The 25,146-nt window shown below is 40.3% G+C and overlaps 1 protein-coding gene across 2 annotated transcripts in view; it reads right to left on the bottom strand.

Annotated features, from left to right (window-relative positions):
* Positions 1 to 567: 567 nt before the first annotated feature.
* The window catches only part of plppr1 (phospholipid phosphatase related 1), a 62,630-nt gene continuing 38,051 nt past the window's right edge, over positions 568 to 25,146 (bottom strand). Inside the window, exons 3-8 of one of the 2 annotated variants that reach the window (XM_078271349.1) lie at positions 23,037 to 23,225; positions 14,411 to 14,543; positions 8,899 to 9,149; positions 7,705 to 7,881; positions 2,545 to 2,676; positions 568 to 2,226 (exon numbers count right to left, since the gene is read on the bottom strand). In XM_078271349.1, the coding sequence (XP_078127475.1) occupies positions 2,221 to 2,226; positions 2,545 to 2,676; positions 7,705 to 7,881; positions 8,899 to 9,149; positions 14,411 to 14,543; positions 23,037 to 23,225 (888 nt within the window). In that variant the 3' untranslated portion in view covers positions 568 to 2,220. The remainder of the gene's footprint in view (positions 2,227 to 2,544; positions 2,677 to 7,704; positions 7,882 to 8,898; positions 9,150 to 14,410; positions 14,544 to 23,036; positions 23,226 to 25,146) is intronic. The other variant, XM_078271348.1, reaches the window with a different exon arrangement.

Raw genomic sequence — 25,146 nt, 5'->3', positions numbered from 1 at the left:
CACTATTACACTACTAGACTACAAGCGGCTCACAGACTTTTTAAATTTGTGTTTACTCTGCTTAATATTTATTTATTACGGCATGACGTCACATCTTTTTCCAGGGCTAAATGCGGGGCAAATGTGATAATGTATAATGTGACCATACCTTTAGGCTGTACATGAGCCATGATTTAAGTGAGCAGCAAAGGAAGTGGGATTTGTATTCAGCAAAATAATTACTGGAGGGCTGTGTGCGAGGCACCACAAAAAGAAAGTTAAGAAAACAAATTTCTAAATATTCAAACAAACACAAGGACAGACAGGTTTCCCACTTCTTCCAGCAAGGTAACTTGGTAAGGCTGACTGACTGTCAAGATGGATTTCTGCTCTCCGCCTCAGTTCTTTTGTATTTCTGTTGAAAATAATTGAAATAGGAGAGGAAAAGGGCTATTGTTTCTATATTTCAAACCTGTTATCCTCCTTGTCTTTAGCCATAATTTGTTATGATAAGAAAAAGAAAGGTACCATCTCATTTCAGCATTCTGACATGTAATGAAAAAGACAGAAGAACTCATTTTTGCCACTGACTATTTAATTTGTGGACAAACAAAGAGAAAAAAAAAATAAATGTAGCATTTCAAATTAAATGCTTTTTTTGTGTTCTTAAAGTAAAAGACGTTTATAATCACAATGATAATGAGTATAATTGAAATCATGAATATCTATAAAACATCTTGACTTCTCTCTTCATGCTGGGCGTATCTTCCAATGGGAAATGAAGTCACAACATCGCATCACACTGGTGGGTCGGGGAGGGGGAGGGGTGCCTCAAGGAGGAAATGTGAAGCAGGAGTCATTAGCCTGGTTTCCATTCAAAGGGCTAGCCAAGCCTTCAGTAAGTCACTCACTTTCATACCAAAGAGCATTTCTGTCTTTTTTTTCCGTCTTTTTTCCATGTATTTCATAAGGATGTCTTCCATTGGCATTTCAGTTTTTAATTGTGCAGCCATACCATACCAGGCTAGCCCCACTGGACATCTCTGTAAAGGAATTCCTATTATTAACATCACAGTGAATCAGGAAACAGGGGTAAAACACACAAACTCATAGTGAGAATTCCAATCAATCTATTTCTTTTTCATTGTGACTGATAACATGACACTGCAAGTGCCAAACCCCATTTTCTAACTCGGAGGACTTCACTGACTCTTCCTTGTCGTTTCCTCCAAAGGGGAGAGAGTTTGTTCCCCAAAACACCTATACTGATACCAAAACATATCCAGGTTTACACAGCAGGCAAACAGGTCCAAATGGATCATAATAGTCATACAGATTGACAAAAATCTTTACAAAATATGACCTGACACGGTCAATTAATGCACAGAGAGAGATAATAAAAAGAAGGAAGTCTTTTTTTCTGTACAAATGACAAACATCACAGAACAACAACATCAATATTTTTTCCATAGCAGATTTTTCAGACTGACGGGGAATAGATGTGGTGATCGACAAGGCAAGTCACCCGACGGAGGATGTAATGTAAAACAGTGAGTCAGCTGACAGGAAGTGCGCAGGTTTAACACTGTCAGGATAGGCTACAGCTCACGCTCATACAAAATGTACAAAACACCGTCGTCTAACTACAAACCAGCGCACCTTGGAGAGAAAAATGCCCTATGTTTCAAATGGTTTTCCAGTATCTGGAAAAACAATCTGTGCTTAAGTTTGCCTTGTGATATTTTTGCCGCTGATGCGATAGGTGTGCAGGTTGAATTGAGCATAGCCCAACTAGATGAGAACCATTAGAAACATGGTGTATTTTGTCCCTCAGGTGAATTAAACAGATATATCAGCAGTGTTTTTTGTTAAGCATTCGGAGCCACGTGGCATGCGTCCTCGTCATTGTGTCTGGAAGTGCTGTGGAGACGCAAACGTGACCCGGTGCTGCCCCCTTAGTCATGTGACCTCCGTCATCGATGCAGAGTGGTTCTGAAAATGAACGTGGGAGGAGGGAGGGATGGAGGAAGAGGTATAAGGATTGAAAGAGATAAAAAAAAAGAGTAACAGAAAAGGAGACAGGAGAGAGAAAAGGGGTGGAAATGAAGAGGTAGAGGAAATAATTGTCAGAGAGTATCAGGAGTGCTCTGTGTGAGGTTTTGTGTGTGGTTCTGTGCGTTTGGGAAGGAGGACAGGGGTGTAGTGCAAAATATCATGCCTATATGTTCTTCTGAACATGTGTCATTGCTTTGTGTAGAAAGAAAGAAAGAAAGAAAGAAAGAAAGAAAGAAAGAACACATGGTCAACCAAATACGTGACTGTAAACTCTGTCGTTAGTTGATTAATGGGAATTCTGGGAAATATAGGATATTACTAATTGAAGCAGGACATGAGCGTAAATTACAACACATTACAGGAACAGCAAATTACAGTAGACTTAATTCTAAAGGTTGATTTTTGTATTAAGCTCACGGTCTCAAGGGAGCTCTGTCAATTCATTTGGAAAGAGAATGTGCATCACAGAGATTAGGATTTTGGGAATCCAGGTTAAGTGTTTTTAGGTACCTGTGCACTGAGGGTCTCCAGAGGGCTCTCTACACGGGGGAAAGTCATCAGAGGCAGACCACGGTAGTCTTCCGTTTTCTGTTTGGCTGCTGCACTGTGGACGCCTTTGAAGTTGTTCACAACACATATACCCTGTAAGGTGTGAGGACAGTTCAACATTAATAGCAAGGTAGATTAATAATGATACAGGCCGACATAGAACTGAAACATCAAGGATTCATTCTTAGAACGGAGAAGTTAGCTTCAGCAGTGACATTCTGATGTTGTGACTGGTATTATGACTTTTTTCATCAAACCAGGCTGGGTCCACGTAAGGTTTATACATTAGATCATTTGAAATTAAGTTTAATAAACCCATGAGTTTATTAAAGTTGTTCATTTAAACTCAAAAAATATTATTTCCTAAACTTAATAAAAAAAACCTGTCCAAATACACATTTATAAATCATTGTAATGTTATAACAAGAGTCTACTTTGGCACAGCAGTGCTTTCAGCTAAATGCCAATATCAACATGCTAACAATGACAATGCTAACATAGCCTACCGATGTAGTTATAATGCGTACCTTGTTGTTTTAGTTAAGCTTGTTAGCGTGCTATCATTTGGTAATTGGCACTAAAAAAGGAAAGCTGAGGCTGATGGGAATGTCATTAGTCTTGAAGGTAAAAGAAAGAATTGGGCAAAGCAAAGAATTGGGGAAAACTTTTTACCTGATGGTAAAATGAAAAGTTGAAAGACCACCGACCAAATCAAAAGACTGTACCAAATAATTTCAGTGTAATCCATTCAACAGTTCACTCAAACCCACAAAACTCAACTTGACGTGGCATGAGTGGAAAAGTCAGGAGATCACTAAAGTCCTTATAGGCTTCATCGTCTGGGAACCAAGAATGAAACAGTCTTGCCAATTAATCTAATAGTTGCTGAGATGTTCTAGTCCAGAGGGAAGCGGTGGACCGACAGACTGACAGTGTGAACCCTAGAGCCGTGCCACTAGCATGGTTAAAATGTATGCCTTGACAGAGATTCCATACACCAAATAATATCAACACTCGCAGTGCACTGCAGGCTGTCCAATAATCTCACCACCTCCTAAATACAAGGGTGTGTATAAGCATCTAGTCCCTGAAGACACATTTTAACTTCCTAATCAGACAAAGTAGTATTATAAGTAGTATAATGGAGCATCAGAGTCCTACCATCGTTAAAAGACATCACTTAATGTCCATATTAAAATGAGATTAGTTGTACCTTAAATCAGATTGCCGGCCCATGTGCCACTGCGATATAAGACTCCAATTAGATGTAAGAGCACCCATAAGTTTTTTGGAGATGTGATCATATTTTTTTTAACTTTGCAACAGTTATCACTTTAATATAAAGTTTACAAGGGTTGTAAAAGCTCAATCAAACATTGTATGAGTCTACAAAATGCAGCCATAGTTTAATGCAGTGAACGGAGCTGCTCCGGCGGGTTCATCTTTGTGGCGTGGCATCACGCCCAGCACAGTTAACCGACGCCTTGTTTCTTCATTTACATGTCTGTTAATAAAATTCTTAGACATTTTTTTGTTAGGGTCTTTTAACAATAGAGACACAACCAAGGTTGCCATATTTCTGTACTCCTGCATGGACTGGTTAAGGGGAGTCCCCCCCCCCCCCACAGGCCCTTAGGCCAAACATGCCCTTAGGCAGTGGCATAGAAGAAAAATGAAGCAAGGCGATTTAATGCTGGAGGATGCTTAAGGTTTCCGTGTTTGTGGAAGTTCATGGACAGTGCTTCTCTAGTACTCCCAAACCAAGCACTTCACCTTGGATAAAAACATCTTTGTATCTACAACTATCCTCCTTGTTTCAAATTCATTTCAGTATGGTTTCCACTTTCTTGTTTTCACTCAACTGAAAGACCGAGGAAGGCTGCTTTCTTTCCATTTTTGTGCCTTTCATCCATGCTAAGACAGGCTCAGCCAAGCTGCCATATATTGTCTCAGGTGAGCATAGTGAAATCTTTTTGCCATGAAAATGTTGAAAAATCTCATTTGAGATTTTGAATAAAACTTGCATATTCTCTTGCCAAAGGCTCTAATTTTTGTCCCAAGAAATCTTGGTCCAGATTGACTGACACACAACTTATGTTTTTGGTTCTCACATCTGCGTGTTGTAACAATATTGTAAAAATATGTCAAATATTGCTTTCATATAGATATTCTACATACCTTAGAAGCCTTGAATGTTAGGTGTAGTTTGTAAGACATTTTAAATTCCAAAGGGCTTTGCTTCTATCAGACCTGGCAGGTGGTCAGCATGTGCCTCTACTTTGTCTTGGATCAAGTGGACACCTCTGTCTCCAACATCATCCTGGAACTCCACTGCCAAGTGCTTAACACTGATCCCTCAATCAGCTGGCAGAGGACAAACCTCTTGTAACACCAAAGGCAGTTGCTGTTTGATGAGTCCATTCAGATCTCCTTGCTGTCAGCACGGATAGCACGGGGATTTGAGTTATACCTGGTTTCTACTCTCTTTGTACCAATTAATTTCACTCCAGATAGCAGTCCATCAAATGGCCTCACTTTTCAGATGACAAGACCTTGATAGGCTTCACCAGGACCAATAGGTCAATGTGTAGGGGAAAGGAAGCCCCCCCCCCCCCAGTTTGCTGATAAGCTGGAAATGAGTAGGTTCAAAGGCTGCTGAGGTGATTGACTTTCTTGTGTCGGTCTTTCCCTGGAGTTCACCAACTCAATGTATGTCAATTTTTATAGCTCAATCATTGAAAGCTAATACCCTAAAGAGTGGGCTGCTGTGGTTCCTACTCCTCATGGTCCAAGGACAAGCTGCTTTAAAGTTCAAAGTGGCTTTATTCTCATTACATTGAGGGGTCAGACAACGATATAACGAAGTTTAGGTGGCAGGTTGACCAAAACACATCACTGGCTTTTAGCTTCCTTGCAAGTCCACAACACAACAACAAAGACAAGAGCAGGTATGGTGGCTACCAGTAGACGATTTAAGGGGGGATGACCCTGATGAAGACCACAAGCTGATATGCGGTTTACCATAATGCTGTTCCTACTAGTAATATAAGTGTTGCTGGAGCTTTGACCTCTTTGGACTAAATTTAAAAAAAAATACAGAACAAAAAGAGTTGTTCATGGGGTGGTTTGCAATATGGGTAAACATAACAAACATAACAAACTGGGTCCCACCCCCCCCATTAAAAATTAACAATTTGCCCAGAAAACTCTGTAATCCGTACATTAACATCATCTTCTCTGGGTTTAATTTGCCCTGGTTATGCTCACCCTTTGAAAAAAACCCAAGTATTTCAATCGCTCCTCACAAGAGCTGTCTGTAAATTATAATCCAACTCTCATCCATTCCTAACATCATTTTTCACGCCTAAAGTACTATGTCTTGACAAACATGTAATACTCAGGCCAGGCGTACAATCAGTTTAAGGTGCAGTGGTGTACAGGCACTTTTTTCCATATTTATTGCAACTCATTATCTACAGCAAAAAAATAAAAAGTTAAATATTTCTACTTTGTCACATAGCAAAACTAAAATTAAAATGTTTAGCCATGGCTCTATAAATGGCAATGTCTGTCTCTCAATCGCTCAGCCCACCATTTTGGTCCACACTGAAATATCCCAACAAGCACTGGGTCTGATGCCACCATAAGGCTGATTTGTGGTTATGAGCGAACAGGACTACCATCTAATTCATGTTCCCCTCAGATTGAACTGTAATAACATTGGTGGTGCCTTTACTTTCTGTCTAGTGCATCATCAGGTCAACATTTTGTTTAACCAATATTTTGGTTTATGACGAAATACATGCAGAACATATGACATTCCCATCAGCCTCAGAACATCTAAAGAGTTTCCCTATGAATACATCCTCAGTCTTCCCTCCATTCCTCCTCCTCCCTCCCCTCTCTTACACACCACGTCCTGCTTTAAAGTCTCGGGCCCAGCAGCAATTAACATGTAATGAAGCCTTTGAGACTGTTAAATTCATCTTTTTTATATTTGTGGGGGTTTCACTTCACCTTCAGTTCTCCTCAATGGGCTTTTCCGCTTCAAGCCCCAAAACAACTTGTAATCACTACCCTGCATTTAAACACTTGTACAGCGTACAATTCAATGCTGACTGAAGGATTTAAATTTTCAGGGGAGGCCAGGCTGTTTGACAACACTTAACAGGAGTCTGACCTGGTTTTACATTAAAGACCGAAGGACAGGTACATTGTCCTTTGTTTTTGTTTTGTCCAGTCTGCCCAATGTATACCTTGTCATGACATTTGTTTCAATGATGCACATCAAGATCTCTTTAACATAACAATATTCCTTTACCTTGCCAAGAGTACAACACCAGAACTTAATCAAATCTGGTTCCTTTAACTGGTTCCATCCATCATCTCTGAACAACAACCCCCATTTAAAACTAGTTTAAAACTAGTTTCCCTCAACTTTCTTCTCACCCTTCTGCCTTCCCCTTCCCTTCCTCACGGAGCTCTTTCAAAACCCGAGCGACTGCTGATCTCAGTAGAAATCCAGGTGCCACCTCAGTATTTTCTCTCCTTTCTTCTCTTCTCCTCTTTCCACCATTAAACCAGTGCATCCTTGCCTTTCCCCCTTTATCCTAACTCACCTGCATCTGAACCTCCTTCAAGCTCAGTATAAACCATGCTTCATCCCGTTTCACATCCTCTCCCTCTATCACCTCTTGACAAACTGATTCTTTACCAAATTAGTGTTTAGGAAGACAGTGCGTGACTGCATTGCTGCAGAGCTAACTTTCACATACACCATGTGGCCTCTACAGACGTGTATTGATGTCACTGAAGATCAATACAAATGAATATTAACAAATCTGCTGTGTATAAACATTTTAGGACATCATTTTCCAAAATGGCATCAAAACCATGTTATGGGCTTTGGTAATGGCTGCAGCCTAAATTTATCATTTAATTACTGGTTTGAGTCAGTTCCAAAATGCAGCTAAAAAAAAAAAAGACTATTACTATACTGTAATTTGAAAATAAGTCATGACCAGAATCCACCTCAGAATAATCATCATCTCTTCACTCTTCTTCTTTTCTAATCACCACTCCGACACTTCCCCAAGCATTTCACTCTTCCATCGTCCTCACCAGAAACAGAGCGACGGCTGATCCCAGTAAAAATCCGGCCACTACGTCCGAACAGTGGTTTCGGTACTCTGAGACTCGGTTAAGGCCGGTGAGGAAGGCCGAACAGAGTGTGCCCAGACAGAGCACAGGCTTGGCCAGGCGACTGGACTTGGTCTTGATGGTGCTGGTGATGTACATCTAGAAAGGAGGACAGAGGGCAAATAAAATTAGACTTCGAACATGAAAAACTATATATATTTTCTTTACTGTGTCCTAAAGGTTTAAAAAGAGCCCTGTTCCTCTCTTTCAGTAGACAAGAACAGAAGCAATCTCATGCAGAGCAACTAGAGGTGTTCCCACAAATATTGTACCATTTCATGAGAGCACAAAGCCTCCATTGCACAACAAAATGGTTAAAGAAAGATGTCAAAAACTTACATCATATGAGTGAAATAGTTTTTTTCACAAGGCATAAAAGATTAACATAATAGGGGAACCTCTTACTGTGAGGGAAAGTTGTGGGAAGACTGTCAGCATTTTAAAACACACATTCTTCCTTCAGATATTGTTCTCACTTCTCAAACTTTTACCCCCTCCCACATCAGACCGTGGAGCTGTGCATATCAAATCCTCTTTTCATCAACAACTTGTCCTTGTATTCCTCTTGCTCCTGCTGATAACATCTGCACCTATGCTCACTCTCCTTTCCCTTTTCAGCAGCTGAGCCCCTCCGTCACTCCGATATCAAACCGCAGCTTTTCAAAAAAGCCATTCTTCATGTGTTCCTCCAGCCAATTTTCTAAAAATGCATGAGCCTCCGCTTTTGTGAGACATTCCTCTACACACTTTCAAGAAAAATGAAGTCCCTCATGCCAATTCCTCTATCAAATATGGATGTGTTATGTAGCACATTTTTACAGCAAATAATCCAAACCTTTTCAAAGCCTTTTTTAAAAATTACAATTCTAGTGTTCTTTAATCAGTCCAGGCTAAAAAGATCCATTCATCTGTGATTGTTTGGGTGTTTTCTTCATTATTCCAAAATTAGTTCTCACCAAGTTCAGTCCCAAATGAGTACATGTACACTTGACATTGATTTGTAATCAACTGTGCTCACATTGTGTTGAATAAAATCAGAAAATGTCCCAGAACAACAAATGCAAACAGAAAGTAAAAAAAACATATGGCTTGTGCTTAAGAAAATAGTTTGTATACCGTCAGGTAAACAGCAGAGTAAACACTCAGCGAAGCGTCCTTGGATGGGAATGACCGGCGTGCGTTCTCCACAACAACAGGGTTCCCGGTACAGATGTTGCCGTTGACGATAAACTGGTGATTAAAACGGCACTCCGTGCCGGTGTAGTTGGGCTTGCAGACAGACAGGAAGTAGGGCGAGAGCCCTCCCGTCACCACCTGGCCCGCGTTGACGAAGATGTCTGTGGCGAAAAGACCGAATGCAAACACACCTGGGGCACACAGACACACAATGAGAATTTATAGCACATAAAAACCCACAGCAGAGCAACATTAACACATAAACACATAACCCAAAGCCTTAAGAGCTTAACACACACTTCCGCCCTTACGTCATGGTGTAATCACCTTGTATCCGGGGTTAAATTGGCCTGTGACTATTTGGCTCCCAGCGCTGGCACTTAAGCACCCAACTGTCATTAGGCAGAGCTAAACTCCAGAAAATCTAATGTTAACATTATTCGCTGAAAGGAATTCTACTGTGGAAGTTTGCATGCAAATTGTATTGATTTTTGTTATGTCTTATTTTACGTTACAGAAACATTGGAATACAATTAAGTTAATAGTGAAGTAAAGAAGAATGGACCACTGGCAGAGAAAAGAAACATAAACACACTGGGAAAAAAATAGCATCTCATATGAATGATTGCAGTGACACTTTCAGCCCACCAACCCTGACCAATGTCTGCGTCTGCATTTCTTTTGCTGTGAAATATGACTACTGATTATCTGGCCTGCTTAGCCATGAAATTACTCTGCTTTGTATTCTCATCCAGGGGGGGGCTGCAGAGGGCTGAATTGTGTGAAGGGCATCATTGAGGGAAATAGAGAGGGGGGGATTAGGATGAGAGGAGAGGAGACGGGAGGGAGGGAGCAAGAGAGCGGGAAACTAAAAGCCTCAGTGATCCTACAAATTTGAGAGATTGTTCGGGAGCAGACGGAAATATAAATCATTCGAATTGCCTAATGAATTTCTGATGAGTGTTTTATAAGTTGAAGGGATATTATTTAAAAAATGAACAATACAGTTCTGATTACGCCAGGAAAGTCCAGCAGACGACCTCATTTACTGGAACAGATAGCAGAGAGTCTGTCAGTTTGCCCAGTTCTACTAAAGCTTTGTGGCAAAGTGGCTGTAAAAGAAATATACTCAAAGGTCGTAGCTAGATGTCTTGTAAGCCCTTTATGAGGCGTGACACAGGTATGAGAGGTTGCAAACCTTACCTTTAATAGCGGCGAAAGCAAAGCAGCCCTACTGTAAGAAAGACAATACTTTATATATTGCCTTGCCTATGTAGGATTTACACAAGATGTTTAAATTCAATTTTGTTTCAGTGGCTAATGCAGTTTCAGAGAGGCTGCAGTAAATGCATCACAGCTGGACTTGATCCCAATTGGCTGCCCTCAATGAAGAATTACTGAAATCCGTTCAGTCAGGTCAGTTTGCTGTATTTAAACTGGAGAAAAAGAAGAAAAAAAAATGACTCAACCAGCAAGTTTACCTACCTAAGATCAACCCTTGTGTTGTCCTCGGGTCACATTTGACCTGTTTTCAAAAGTTTTTATATTAGAAATATGGGTTTATTTCAACCAAATTTCCCAAAAATAACATGGATGCATGGATGTACGTTGTATGGAACCCATACAATGTTCTTCACAGGTAAAAAATTAATGATTACTTTCATTGCATTTTGGGTGTTTTATTGAATTTTATAGCATTTGAAAAAAACTATTAAATGGTTTCAAAACAGTATCCTGACTATACTTTGGCATACCAGTCTGTGATCCACTCAACATCCTCTGATCTTAACTATTAGTCAAAATAATTCATAATTTCTGCTTTGTTTTAACTCAAAATTAGGTTTATTGACCATGAATTTAAAAAGCGTTGAAATAAGGGACAAAAAAACGTTTGTTTTTGGGGGTTTTTTAACGTCAAAAGTGTCAATAATTGGTGTACCTCCACCTCTTGCCCAATGTCAGTTGGGATTGGCTCCAGCCACCCACGACCCTCTGATGATTAGCGGTTACAGATTATGGATAGATGGATGCATGGATGTTAAAGTGTAAACTCAGAAGGAATACAGAACAGCTTAATATCTTTTCATTGATATACATGTGCATGCTTATTAAGTATTTATTTCCCTATAACGTAACATATAATGTCATTGTATTCACACTCGAACAATGCTGAGGTGTTTGCAACTGTTGGCTAACTGCAGCCCATTGATCATTTAAGCCAAGTCTATTGCCTACTGAATACACTCAAGGGCACACACACACACACACACACACATCATCTTGACATGCATCATCATTTAACGCTACACCACTGCCCTAATTCCCAGCATCAACTCCTCAGAGCAGCAGCAAATAAAACATATTAGCTCCAAAGATACCATAAGGTCACTATTTCTAGTGTCAGGTGTGTGCTACAGGCATGTGCGTTATGTACTTTATTTTCTAGTAACAAAACACGGAGTATGAAAATCTGCTGATGTAAAACTGAATTAATATGGCCGACCTCAGGTTTGCATGTTTGGCTAGAGGAAGCTGCTGCCATCCTTGGAAACCTCATCTTCTCATTTCATCCTCCACTGTGCATTGACCTGTCTCTGACACAACAGAGAAATGGATGATCCTATCATATATCATGTTATTCACAGGTTGCTGATGTCTTGATGACCCTATTTGTTGGTATTTTGCTTGCATTCCCTGTTGGAGGCTCACCCTCTTTTGTCCTTAGTAGGATACATTTGTCCTTTCTACATGGTGCCAGAGGTGTTCCGAACATGAACAAGCTAATCCTAAATACCAGAATCCTCAAGCTCTGAATCATCAGGGTTACTGTTCGAATTGGTAGCTTTTTGCATTGGAGCTCCCCTCACAGGTGACTGACAGCACCCACATTCAACTGTCAGCTTAGTCATGATATACAGCAGCCATTGCTTCCTGGTAAAAAAGCTTACTGAAAGACTGTGAAAGCCACAGAAACAATCCTGATGCTGCAGCTGCATTTTTTACTGAGCTATTAACCTTATAAGCAGTGTTTATATAGTGTTCTACTAAATGAAACTGAACAGAAGACAGTCAAAAGCAGCGCCTTAATGTCACTGCACTATGAATGCTGATGTGATCACTGGAGTGCATAGGGATGTGCATTTAAATAATAATGTGACCACTTAGCTATAAAATACAAAACAAAACAAACTACACAGTCAGTGAGTGTGAATCTTTGTACTGAACTGAGTGAAATGATTCAAATCAGGAAAATGATCCTTCAGACTGCTTTTTAAAACTATTTTACCAGCACATCCAAACATTATTCAACAACAGTTTTTTGGGTTTTACCCGGAATAGTCCATGTATACCATAAGATACAAACCTGCTGTTATAGAAATGTTCAGGAGCAACTTGACTTCAAGATACATGAAGGTTTCGGGCAGGGGTGGGTCTACAGGGGGCAAGGGGGGGGGGGGCAGCTGACCCCCCCACTGTAGGGCCTTGCCCTCCTCCCCCAGCTGCCCCCCCTAACTTTGGTGTTCAAAAAACTGTGCTTGTAAAAACAAACTGCCACTATGTCCACAAGCTTCTTAAGACATTGAAACAAACAATTTATTTATATTAATTAATAATAAATAAAAATTGTAGATGTAATCTTAGCCTCCTGCCCCTCAAATGCTTAGCTACGTCCCTGCATCAAACGTGCAGAGCGGCGTTCACACAGTCTGGCTCGCACACAGCGAGTCTGCTGCGGTGCGGTGGCCCTGCATCCAGCAGGTCCAGCAAAGACTGGAGCGACTGAGCTGCCCCCCCCCCCCCTGAGCCCCTGAAGGTGAAGTCACTTTCCCCAGGTGAAGTCTAAACACACGTTTAACTTAAAGTTACATTTGTAATAAATGTAATGTATGCTAAAGGGCGAGTCAGCAGCAGAAAATGCACGTCTGTTACGTTAGCCAAAAGTCAAATCGCTCCCTCGTGAATTGTAAGAGCATTCTGCCCTTTGATTAGTTTACATTTTAGTAAAGACAAGAACAGCATAATACAAATTATTACAAACTGGCATGTTTGAATTCATAACGTTTACAGAGGGTCGCCATTTTGGTGACGTTATGTTACAACACACTACACAGTGCTTGCTGAGGCCGATCATTTGTATGTGATTAGTTAAAATCCACTTCCTCTCACATATCACGGCAATAAGGCTGCACAAATTAAACCAGGTGACATCCTTTACTGTCAAACTGGGAAAACCACAAATACAATGGGATTTAGAAGGCTAGTCTAAACATAACTGTTGTGTGCATAAGTGTAATAAATATCTTCTGATTTTGTTTGTTAGGCTACTTATTAGCTACAGGGCCCTACAGTGTAATGTAATACAAGGATAACCAGAGTTTTGAAACTGAACAGAAGACAGTCAAAAGCAGCGCCTTAATGTCAGAGCAGGAGAAGACCACAGAAGGAGATGCAGAAATAAGTGAAGGAGAAGAGGGAAAGGAAGAATTGACTGTGGGGGATGAAGAGGAGGCTGCAGATTCAGAGAGAGGGACAGAGGCAGAGAGTGATCACGACGAGACAGATGAAGATGACAGGGAGGAAGAGGCCTGCAGTTACCCCTGGACCATATAGTATGTTTATGTTCTCCTTCCATATAAATGGTACCGTCTTCCCCTGCCACCCTGCCAAGATCTCTCGCTACCCCTTTGCCACCCTATGTAACATTTTCTAGATCCATCACTGGTTTTGGGAGACTTTGATGACTCATAGAGAAACATGTATTGAACTTTAAGGAGGAGAAATTAAGGCAGACAGTATAGTTTACCCACAATGTGTTATCGTGTCGTGCCGTCCCCAAGTCTGAGGTTCCTGTGTCTCCGCCAGATGTATATATCTCTCGCTCAAGCTGTCAAGTTTGTTATGCCCAGATATCGATGGCCCCAAAGCAAAAGATGCTATCCTAAAACTTAGTTGAGTCTATCTGTCTCTGGGATGTATGCTAAAGTGTGTCAGGCCCCTTTATCCTGTTTCCACCGACCTCCAAAAGGAGACAGTCCTGGAACCAAACATTCCCTTAGCATGCAGCTGCCTAGACTCCCTTAGTCTGTAGAGACACACACAAATGTTCATTCATGGACAGGTTTGCTTATTAGAGTCCGGCCGAATATTCTCGTCCCCTGACCTGTGACCTAGAACTTGATGTCGTCCAAGTTTTCCTTTTGTCTCATCTTACCACAACATGGTGTTTCTGGAAATTCCACAACACTTGCCATGTAAGAAATGTGCTACGATAAAATTGAAAATAAAAGTCTTGGTTTTGCGCCCATGTGAAAGGACACACAGAACATTTTTGATGTGTGTGTGTGTGTGAGCGCGATGTAATGCGTGTCTTGAGTTGTCAGCTACTACCTGGTGCCATCCACATGAAGGAGCGTCGGGCAGTTTGACTTATTTGGCACGAAAAAGTCCTTACCTATGAAGCGTATGACGCGGCGGATAAGTGGGTTGAGGTAACAACAGTCTCCTGTCACAATGGTTTTCTCCTGGGCCAGGAGAGCTTCCCTCGTTGATTTCATCACGTACATGGACACCTCGCCGATAAAGATCTACACACGCACACAAATACACCGAAAATGCCAGAGAGCGACACAGATATAGGAAGAGAAAGAAAGAAGAAGAGAAAGAAACACATACACAGACAAGGAAGAAAAGAAATCATCGTTAGCCATGCCATTACAGGGCAGAGGAACATTTTGCCCCTGTCTAGCCTGTGTACATAAACCACTGTGTCTTAATGCAGTATTTCTTCAGGTCCATTATAGTGTGGACATTACATCAGGTCTAATGGAAAACTTGCTTCTGGACACACAAAATGAAACTCATTGCCCGCTGCCTTGGGTGATACAGGCTGTTAAAAAAAATATGTGTGTGTTTATGAGCGGGAGTGTGTGCATACAGCAAGTGCTTATGTGTGTACATATTTGGTTTTGGTCTGGTGTGTGTGTTGTGTTTGTGTTCATAAAAGAGTTTGTTTTGAGCCCCAGGACAGGTAACAAAACTCTTGTTTTTCCATCCCTCATGAATGCTTCTTTTATCATCAACATGTTCTTGTGAATGTAATTCTAATCTATTCATCAGCAGCGAGAGCTGCTGATTTTGTGATGTTGGGAAAACTACAAAAAAAACAAAGAAGAAAAAGGTACTGACAGCAGTCATATAAAAGGGTATGCGTGTTTTAAATCTATGCCCTGGATTCAGTCATGTCTGGATTTTTCAGCATGAAGGAGTTAATCTTTCAAACACTTTTTTCCCACTGACATAAAGCATTGCAAATACCAAATTAAACTCATCAATGCATCATGACAGAAGACGCCATCTTCTGACCCAGAAACATCTGTCTTCAAAGGCTATATAACCAAAATATGACTTTGCGTTCAAACAGACTGTAACTTTAAAAGGCAGGCAACTTGTGTCATGTAGTCACGGCTGAGCAGTAGTTGTGACAAATCAAAATGCATTTTTGCAGGGCCAAAAAGGAGGGCCAGTTTAAGTGGAACAGTTAACTAACATAATTAACTACAGGACATAGATCTTGGGTTGTCATTATCTAAATGAAAACAAAATGATGTATGGGCCTATTCAAGCATTGTGTATATTACATAATCAAAGTCAACAAACTGCTTTGCATATTCAAACAGACAGCTATGCTATAGGTCAGTTTTGCCATGAAGGGAGCTCAGATGTATCTTTATCTCCAGTGAGTCAGTTACTTTATTAAAATCTGTTCTTTTCCATTCAGTTCCTTGAAATGCTGATAAGTAATTCCCTGAAACTTTTCCTTTTTGCCTCAGTTTTTGTCTCCGCACTGAAAAGGTTAGTTTCCGCTGACTGATCGTCTTATTTCAACTCATGTAACCCACACTCTCCTTTATACAAATGTCATGAAAACTGAACTGAATGGACTGGAAACAACTATCTCCAAATGTAATGTCAGACAACTGAGGTACAACTTGGCATCCAGCTGAAACTGTGTGGTGTCTGAGCAGAAAATGAAAAGGTTAAAACAACAGACACACAAAAGAACATGCTAATCTAATTCTTAGGAGTCATTTGCCTGACATGAAACAGAAAAGAACAGACTTCTGGTTCATCTGCTGTCTTAATAACACTGACCTACCCAATAGTGTAACAGATTTATGGGAGCTCAGGTTCGCAATACCCTTGAAAGTCCATAAAATTCAGTACCTGTAACATAAAAATGACAGACAGTGACTGCCCACAGTATTTAGGACTACCTTTTTTGTATGTGTTTCACGCTATTCACTCACATATTAGATGTGACAACTGTCCCCTGTGGAAAACCATAAATGACTCATGGTGCAGTTTGTTCCATCATACTGATGCCAAAAGTAGAGCTTTTTGAAAAATAGTTAAGCACTTAGCCTGAGGCAGCAGAAAACTTAATTGTTACAGTTTACAAGCTGTTAATTATGTGTGATAATCTTTTCAAATTTGACAAAAAACTAATCTTAGTAATTTAATTTAAGTAAGGTTTTTTTTGGAAATATGTAATACAATACAAAGCTGGCTAAACATCCCCTCAAAAGGACCAAAACAATCAATAAAAAAACACCTCTCCTTAATTTTATATAGAGTAACTAATGGATCAAAGGACTGTGTGTTATGTGGAAGGTGTAGCGATGAACCCAACAAGGAATTATCATCCCGGGAATGTCGCCATAGACACCGAGTTCGCAATACTACAAATGAAAGGACTTTTATCGGTCAGTCATATGGCTGATTTATGCTTCTGCGTCAAATCGACAGCATACCCCCGCAGACCCCTCTGCGTCGTCGCGAACCCCCATCCGAGCCCTCCGCCGTAGCTCGACGTGCACCTCCAAAAATGTGTAACTTTGCGTCGACGCGACGCAGACCGCAAGGACTGTGATTGGTCAACTCGTCCTGTGTGTTGATAGTCGGTGTTTCAAGCAGCCTACTGTGGGGAGTAGTAACATGCTAGTTCACTGACATAAGCTTTGCAAATAAACTCAGACATATTTTGGTTACAATGACGGGGTTATCCGTTTGTAAAGTGTCTATATGTCAGTAACGTTTTGAAATTAGCACTTCGCCAGCAAGCAGTACTTTGTGGGCAGTTGTGCTAAAGTTTGCTTGCTAACATAACATCAACTGGCTGGCAGACACCTCGTAAATAACCTCAGACTTATCACCCCCTAGTGTTATGGCGGTGAAATGCACCGCGATGCAAAGCAACCCCGACGCAGAACTCCAAAAGGGTCACGACGCCGTAGGAGCGACGCCGTAGCTACGGCGTGGAGTCGACGAAGAAGCATAAAACAGCCTATAGGCTCAATCCCCATTGTGTTACATCACTCTGCGATAAATAGTGACTTAACAGACATTTATTTAAATGAAAATCTTAGAGATTTGGTTCACTCTAACTGCTCTCATCAGTGTCGTTTCCAGCATCCAACACAGCATCAAACTGTTGACAGAAAAAGTTAGCGACTAGCCGCTGAACATAGTGGAACATTTAGCAGCTAAAGAGCCAGATCTTTCCCTCAGGAGTCAATGGAGACCAAAACAGTGTTGCTCCATGTCTGCTTGACGTGTAAATAGGAGACTGTTTGCTCACATTCACATTAACACATTCAATATATAAGGTGAAAACATGTGAAGTGGTTGTGTTTACAGCTTGTAATGCTTCCCCGAAGTGGAGAAAAAAAGATCAATTAATGCTTATTTAATGACTTCTTAATGAGCCAATTATTTCAGTATTGCTACCAAGACGTGCATAAATGTGAGTGGAATAAACCATCAAGGACCTACATTGGTATGGAAATAATGCATTTGAGTTCTTCAACTTCAACAAGTCCTTCTCTGATATCTCTCCACCTTTAGAAGGAGTTTGTGTTGGGGTGTGTTGGGAAACGTCTGCAGTCAGTCATGGTGGTTACCGCTCAGAAGCCATCTGCTTCTGTTTGATCTAGAGCTGCAAAGATTAATCGATTATATGTCAACTATTAAATGAATTGCTCACTATTTTGATAATCGATTAACCAGTTTGCAAAAAAATAGTAAAGAAAAGGTAAAGGTTCTCTGAGTCCAACTTCTTAAATGTGAATATTTTTGTTTTTTTCTCCTCTGCGACAGTAAACTGAATATCTTTGGTTTGTGGACAAAACAAGATATTTTAGGACTTCATCTTGTTCTTTAGCAAACAAACACTGATTTTTCACCATTTTCTGACATTTTATAGACCAAACAACTAATCGATTAATCGAGAAAATAATCGACAATGACAATAATCGTTAGTTGCAGCCCTAGCCTTCCACACTTGACAGACAAGAACAACATCATGCTTTCCTAATGTTGAGGGTGAAGGATCGACCGTTGCATTAAAACAAACCATCTAACCTCTACAGCCACCCATTGTTCCGGCCATGTGGAACATTCTGAATAAATTACTGGCTCTTTGCTAATTGGCCAACATCCCAGCCGTGTCATTATAATTGTGATTGGTTGCTTCTCTGGTTTATGACGCATGTGGCGACGGAGCGATATACAGTGTGAAGCACAACTTTAGCACCTGACACAGCACTCTCAAAGGGCACAATTAAAAAGTTTGGGATAGCATACACATGGATAAAGAGATAAGGCCACATATAATCCAATGAGAGAGAGAAAGAAGAAAGGGAAATGACCAGCAGTACTAAACAAAAGTTGAACAGCTGACACAGCACTCACTGAGGAGGGGTGTGTGGTCAGGGACAAGCAGGATAAAGGAAGAAAGGATTCACCTTATTAGGATTTAATGAGTTTTAAGGCGCACAAACAATTTAATTGTGTAAGAGACAAGAGAACGTGACACTATTGATACACTGTATAAAGAAAAATGGTGTACCAAGACATACGCTGAAGTTGTTGGTTATACTTTCCAGTATGTTTTCTTTTTTTGCTTTCTTTTCTTTTCGTGAAGTAATCTATGCAGAAGAGTCTGTCAAAACCACACACAGACACACTCACCAAATCAGCTGTGAATAATACTGTCTGTCACATTTCCTGGTGGCCAATCAGAGCAGTCTTCCAGATTTGAAACCAATTTATTTTAGTGTGTGTGTGTGTGTGTGTGTGTGTGTACTGCTGATGTGTCCGCACACCAATTAGCTTCATGGAGGGCCTACGAGCTACAGGATGTGTTTTACTTGTTCAGTAAAAGTGACACTAATTCAGGCTTTACTCAGACTAGCATTCCGCACTCAATGTTTAGAGCCTGACAGCAAAGAGCGAAAGCGTCCCAGATAATAAACACAATAAGCAGGGAGACACAAAGAGGAAGCAGAACAGTATGTTGTATATGGGTCCAATATATTGTGTCCAAAAAAACAGACATATTTTACGATCATCCCTGATTAAGTGCCTCTCGAAATTGTAATAATAAAAGAAAGATGTCTGTTTGTAAAGACGATATACAAGTGGGACACATACAGAACACTCCTAAAAGACTTATTATGGCACTCTACAGATTTAAACAAAATTTTAGGTTTGCTGTGGAGTATTCAATAGAACATTACTCGCTTGACCAAGAAAGGGAATGACATGTTTCACACATCAAATTCCATAATGACATTAAGATAGTAAGATATAGTCCAGTGGGTGGTTTAGGGGGTCATAAAGAAGTCTGCTACAACATAACCCCCACCCCCCCTCGTGTAAAGTATACATACAGTAACAAATAATAGTAATGCATAGGGAGGGTAGGCCTACGCTAATTATACTACAGAATGGTGAGTGATGCAAGTGGCTGTAATTGACACATTTGACCACTTTCACCTGTTTAATATTCCATCGTGACAATCTTTAATATTCTTAACAGTTTTTAGCGCGTCATGAAATCATATCATTATGAAATGCTAAGAATCCATTTATTAAATGCTGCAACTCCGTATACTTAACATACAACAAACTGATTTAAAAATGAATATAACATACATTACTGAATGTAACAGAATGCACAATAAGAAAAGACAAGGGGGGGGGGGGGGGGGAAAAGACGCATTTAGCTGATTAGTGGCTCACACAGATCACAAAACAAATCTTGCTGTTTTAGTTAAAATGCCCAATGGACTCACCACCATACACTATTACTATAACTACAGTCTGTTGGCACTGTAGTCTTTAAATGTTGGTGAACTATAGTGGTTTGGATAACACAGGTAAATAGGAATAAAATAACTACAGCCGACGTTCACCAGCTTAAAATGCTAACTATTATTATACAACTGCCGCATACTTGCACATCTGACAATGAGAACAAACATGGTGCAATCTGATAATTTACAGATTTTCTGCTTGAACCCTTTATTCAACATCCAATCACCTTTACTGTATGTTCAGATAACAACTTACAGCTTTAAAATACAGTAGGCTATTTTATTTTTTTAACCCCAGATGACACTAACGTCAAAGCCAAAGCTGATACATGGAATTGATTATTTTAAAGACTCCTTTGCAACTACTGCACAAGTTCATATTTATGCACTGCATGATCCCTCCCATGAAGCATCAGCCACTTCAAACAGACTGACTGTATCTGTATTCTGGGATTGACTCGTCTTCGCATATGGCACGATTCAAACGTGAAGAAATGAATTATAATATTAAACAGACACCTCTTCAGGAGGTGTTCAGAAAATATTTGACACAGGTGTAATAATGAACTGACCCAGGGGCCCAGAGACATACAGTATGGTGCCAGGTCTGGTGCCGGGTAAGGGTTTAACAAGCATGGACCTAAAGTGACATCTAGTGGCTATATGCTGCTACTCCTGTATGAAGCGTTTGAATCTGCAGTGCACATGTAGCCCTCGCCCTTGAAAATTAATTTATAACTTTCACTCAGCTTTACAAATTAACAGCTTACGCAAGTATTATATTTTTGGAAATTAAAGACCCTGAACACCCACACAGGTGTTTGTGGTTATTCTGGCTGATTAGACCTCTTCCTAGGACTGTGTGAGTGTGTATGGACTGATTGATTGACATCTTCCTGAGCCTCCTGTTAGCTTTGTTGCACATCATCATGTTTTCTCCATTTATGTGCACAATAGAGGGCACTTCATCACGTTTTTTGTCATTGAAAGGGTGCACTAGAGGGCACATCATCATGTTTTCTCTGTTTAAGGGCACCTGAAAGGGCAGGACAAATGACACCTTTATCACTCTTATCGGTAAATAAAACATGTGACGTAATAAATTCCCATCCAATCTTCAGCTCACCTTCAACCTGAGAAGAGGTCTAATCAGCCAGAATAACTAAAAACACGTGTGTGGGTGTTCCCAGTGAAAACATCATCATTCACGTCCCTTCCTGTGGGAATCAGAGGTGGGAAACTGGGGCTTGATTTTGCTAACAGAGTTTCTCAATTGGTGACGCGTTGTTGACAACTGACGTTTGATGTAGGCGACTTTGGTTCACTGAAAATATTTCAATGACAATAAAGAAAAACGCCTCTGCCAAGAAACATAGACACAGACATAACATGTTTCAAATTATTCATGAATAGGACTATGTATAAAAAAACAACACCTTATCCGTGTCCTTTCCCGTTCATTGTCCTGCAGATAACACAAACAAACACCTGTCAATGTGCTGTTTGTATGCTCGCATAAGAAAACAGCAGCAAATCTTTTGTTATTGTGGCCTCCATGTTGTCACACACCTGATGCTCTAGGCTACGGCCAACCGTTGGTGGCAGTCATGCAACAAGTTGTTATGCCAAACGCCAATATAACAGAAGAAGAAGAACACGCATCCCTACCATGTGAACGCTGGCAGACGGAAAAACAACGTAATCACGGGGGCGGTCCCTGATATTCCCAGGTGGCATGAACGCACCATTTAGACCCTTTTCACACGGATATTTTAATGTGTGCTTGCAGTTTCACAGATGTGATTAATCCACTAACGAGGGCTGCACTCCTCTGTGTGTAAGACACAGAGCCATCGTTAACATAATTAATCACACCTGTGCTTCTCCTGCTCTGCCAGGTACAAATACCTGCTGTGAAAAAGGCCCATTCATGTCATTACCTTCACCCGTTGTTGTCCTGCAACGTTATGTCCAAATGTCTCTAATCCATACTGATGTACATACTAAACAACAGATGTGAAAGGACAGACTGGCATTGGCTACATTAAACTTAGAGACACTGAGTCAAAGGCATTTCCTCTTGATGCTGTAGACGTCTCACTGATGCAAGGGTGTCTCTTTCATTCAGCAGAACTGAAGGAATGGTGAATGAATGGTGACACAACACAAATCCCACTTGCCTTCTAGCACTGGGAGATACCCTGTGGCCTGGATGACTGACAATCTGCATGGCCATACTGTTTAAGAAATCACATCATAGTCCAAGAAAACATTTCTTATGCAGCCCACATTCACTGCTCCTTGTACAGCATGACTTTACACTTCACTGGTGCATTCAGCATGATGTTTTGTGATGCGAAACTAGCGAATAACAAGTCTAAGAGATACTGTATGAAGTTCAAAACAGGGAGCCAAAAGTTCAGTCTGTGAAATCGGGACCTAACTTCTCAGCTGACCCATAAACAGATATGGAAACGGTCTTCAGTCAGACAGTGTGCTTTGACATTTTCTCCCATATTTCGACAGAGAAAGTGGAATTTACCGAGGAGAGAGATAAGATGCACAGCTGCGTTTCTATACTGCATACATGGCCTTTTTATCTACATAAAACATATATAATTCAGCACCAAAGTAATTTGTGTACATTTCAAACACTGTCACAAAAGTTGGTCATGTTAGGCTAAGTTAGCAGCATAATGTTAAATAAACATTATAATATAGTATTATTATCAATTTCAGAATAACATTTTTGGTGGTTCTAGTTTATTAAAATGTAAATAAAGCTGTTAGCAGTGAACAAATGGTTGCGCTTTCAGAGCGTTAAAGCCTGGATAATCCACAGCTGATGATTGCCGTTTACAGTCCAGCATGTGGTTTTTAAACACTGTGGCGAAATACACAAAAAAAATGGGTTTTACTCACTATAGCGGTGGGAGCAGCAGCCACCACGCAGTACAGGACTAGGGGGGGGATGAAGCTGGACTCCTCTGCGCCGGGGTACGGCTTCATCAGCTCGGCGTCATTACAGAAGAAACCCTGCACGTGCACGCTGAACAGGTCCGTGCACTCCATGTAGTAGGACAACAACACGGTGCCGGACATGATGACGAGCTGGAAGAAAAACATGTTGGAGCGAGATAGAGCAAGAGAGTAGAGAAAGTTGAAAAAGAGGAGAAGAAGAAGAAAAACGAGAAGGGGAAAAGGGGGATTTGTCAGTTGTACATCCAGTGCACTGAAGGCTAGCCTCCTTGACTCAGTTTCCAGTGTTTAAAAAGTCAATTTCCTTAAATGAGTTGTTTTGTGGCTAATCCCTGAACATCACTCCCCTCCTCTCTCAGCTGTGACGTCTAACATGTTTAAATACAAAACTGCATAAATCCTCTAAAACCATCTCTTTTTTTCTCTCTCTCTCTCTCTCTCTCTCTCTCTCTCTGTCATGCTAACTCATCCCATACAAGCCCCCCACCACCAGCACCAGCGTCACTTCCCACCTCCTCTCCTCCCTCACCCCCTCATCCTTTTATCCCTCTAACATCATCTTTTGTCTCTGGCCTCTTTTCCCTCTCTTTCCAGAATCGGCTGCAGGCAATTTTTTGTTTAGTTTTTTTATTTATGGTATCCTTAGTCAGTGATGACGAACAAACACTAGAAGACAAAATGTAAGACATTGCACGGCAAGGCTTTTTAATGCGGTTTTTGAAAATCAGCTGCAATTGTGTCATTCAGCCACTAATGCGTCCTTACTGCCGCCAATCTAGCCTATGCTGGGTTTTTATATCAAAGAAAAGTGATGAGGTGTTTGACTATATTTTAAAGCTGCCAGATAGAGGAGACGCCCTATAACATTACCATGAGTGGAAGCAGTAGGATTGGCAAAGGTACTGCAAGTAAATGTAGACATTAGTCACGTAGAGGTAACATTGGAGTAGTTAGAGCTACTCAGCTCCCTATGATCACAATGTAATGTTAGAAGAAAGAACATAATAATAAGATGCTTTATTGATCCCATAGGAATCAATAAAGTATCAGATTATTACACATAGACTGGTAATCACATTACAAGCAATCATGTCTGACTATCCTTTGACATTAAGCATTACACACAGAGTGTGCAATACTTTTTCTGCTTCAGTGAACAGCACCTCACGGTAGCCCTTGGTGTGCGTTACTTTTCTATATTACTGACTTGTTAAAACATCATGTGGAAGTGATAGTAGTGTTATGAATGGTTCCTAATTCATAAAATGTGGTTAAGCCAGCCATTTGTAATACTTCTCCCCACCGCCAGGTGTCCCCATGCTACCGCAGAAGCATTGTTGCTTCAAAAGGAAGACAGCACAAATCTTAGGTTGTGTGGTCTATAATACAAGAACTATATTCCATAACTTGCGGGGACAATTTTAATTATTAAACATTATCAGCAAACTAGAAAAGACATCACAACTGGCCATTAGGCAAGATCTCTTTCTTTTAACATTCATTAACAATAACGAAAGATGTAAAACAAGCTTATAAAAATAACTAATTTCTGGGCCCCATAAAGGAAGTGCACTGTGAGTTGTCCACTTTCACTCACTACATTTCAGAGACCACTGTTGATATTTTGTCATATTACACATCAGAAAAAAAAAAAAACATTACAACCTTTTAAAGCTGATTCATAAGGTTGTTCAGAATTCAACCAGGGCAACAAATTAGTGACATTCGTATAAAACTGCATGACAGTAGTATGTTAGTAATGACAAGCTGCATGTTAACATGAGGACAAGACAGTTTTCTGTGTACCAGATACACATTTACACTACAGTCTTCAGTTGTCTATGTATCAAGTAAATCAAATCTTTTGACAAATTTTAAATTGAGAAGTTGTTGACATTTCGAAACAGTCATTACACAAATATATATATATATATATATATATATATATATATATATATATATATATATATATATATATATATATATATTAGGGCTGTCAATCGATTAAAAAATGTAATCTAATTAATTACATACTCTGTGATTAATTAATCGA

This window comes from Sander vitreus, chromosome 16, assembly GCF_031162955.1.
Source record: "Sander vitreus isolate 19-12246 chromosome 16, sanVit1, whole genome shotgun sequence".
Lineage (NCBI taxonomy): Eukaryota > Metazoa > Chordata > Actinopteri > Perciformes > Percidae > Sander > Sander vitreus.
This window is presented reverse-complemented; position numbering and strand designations above follow the sequence as displayed.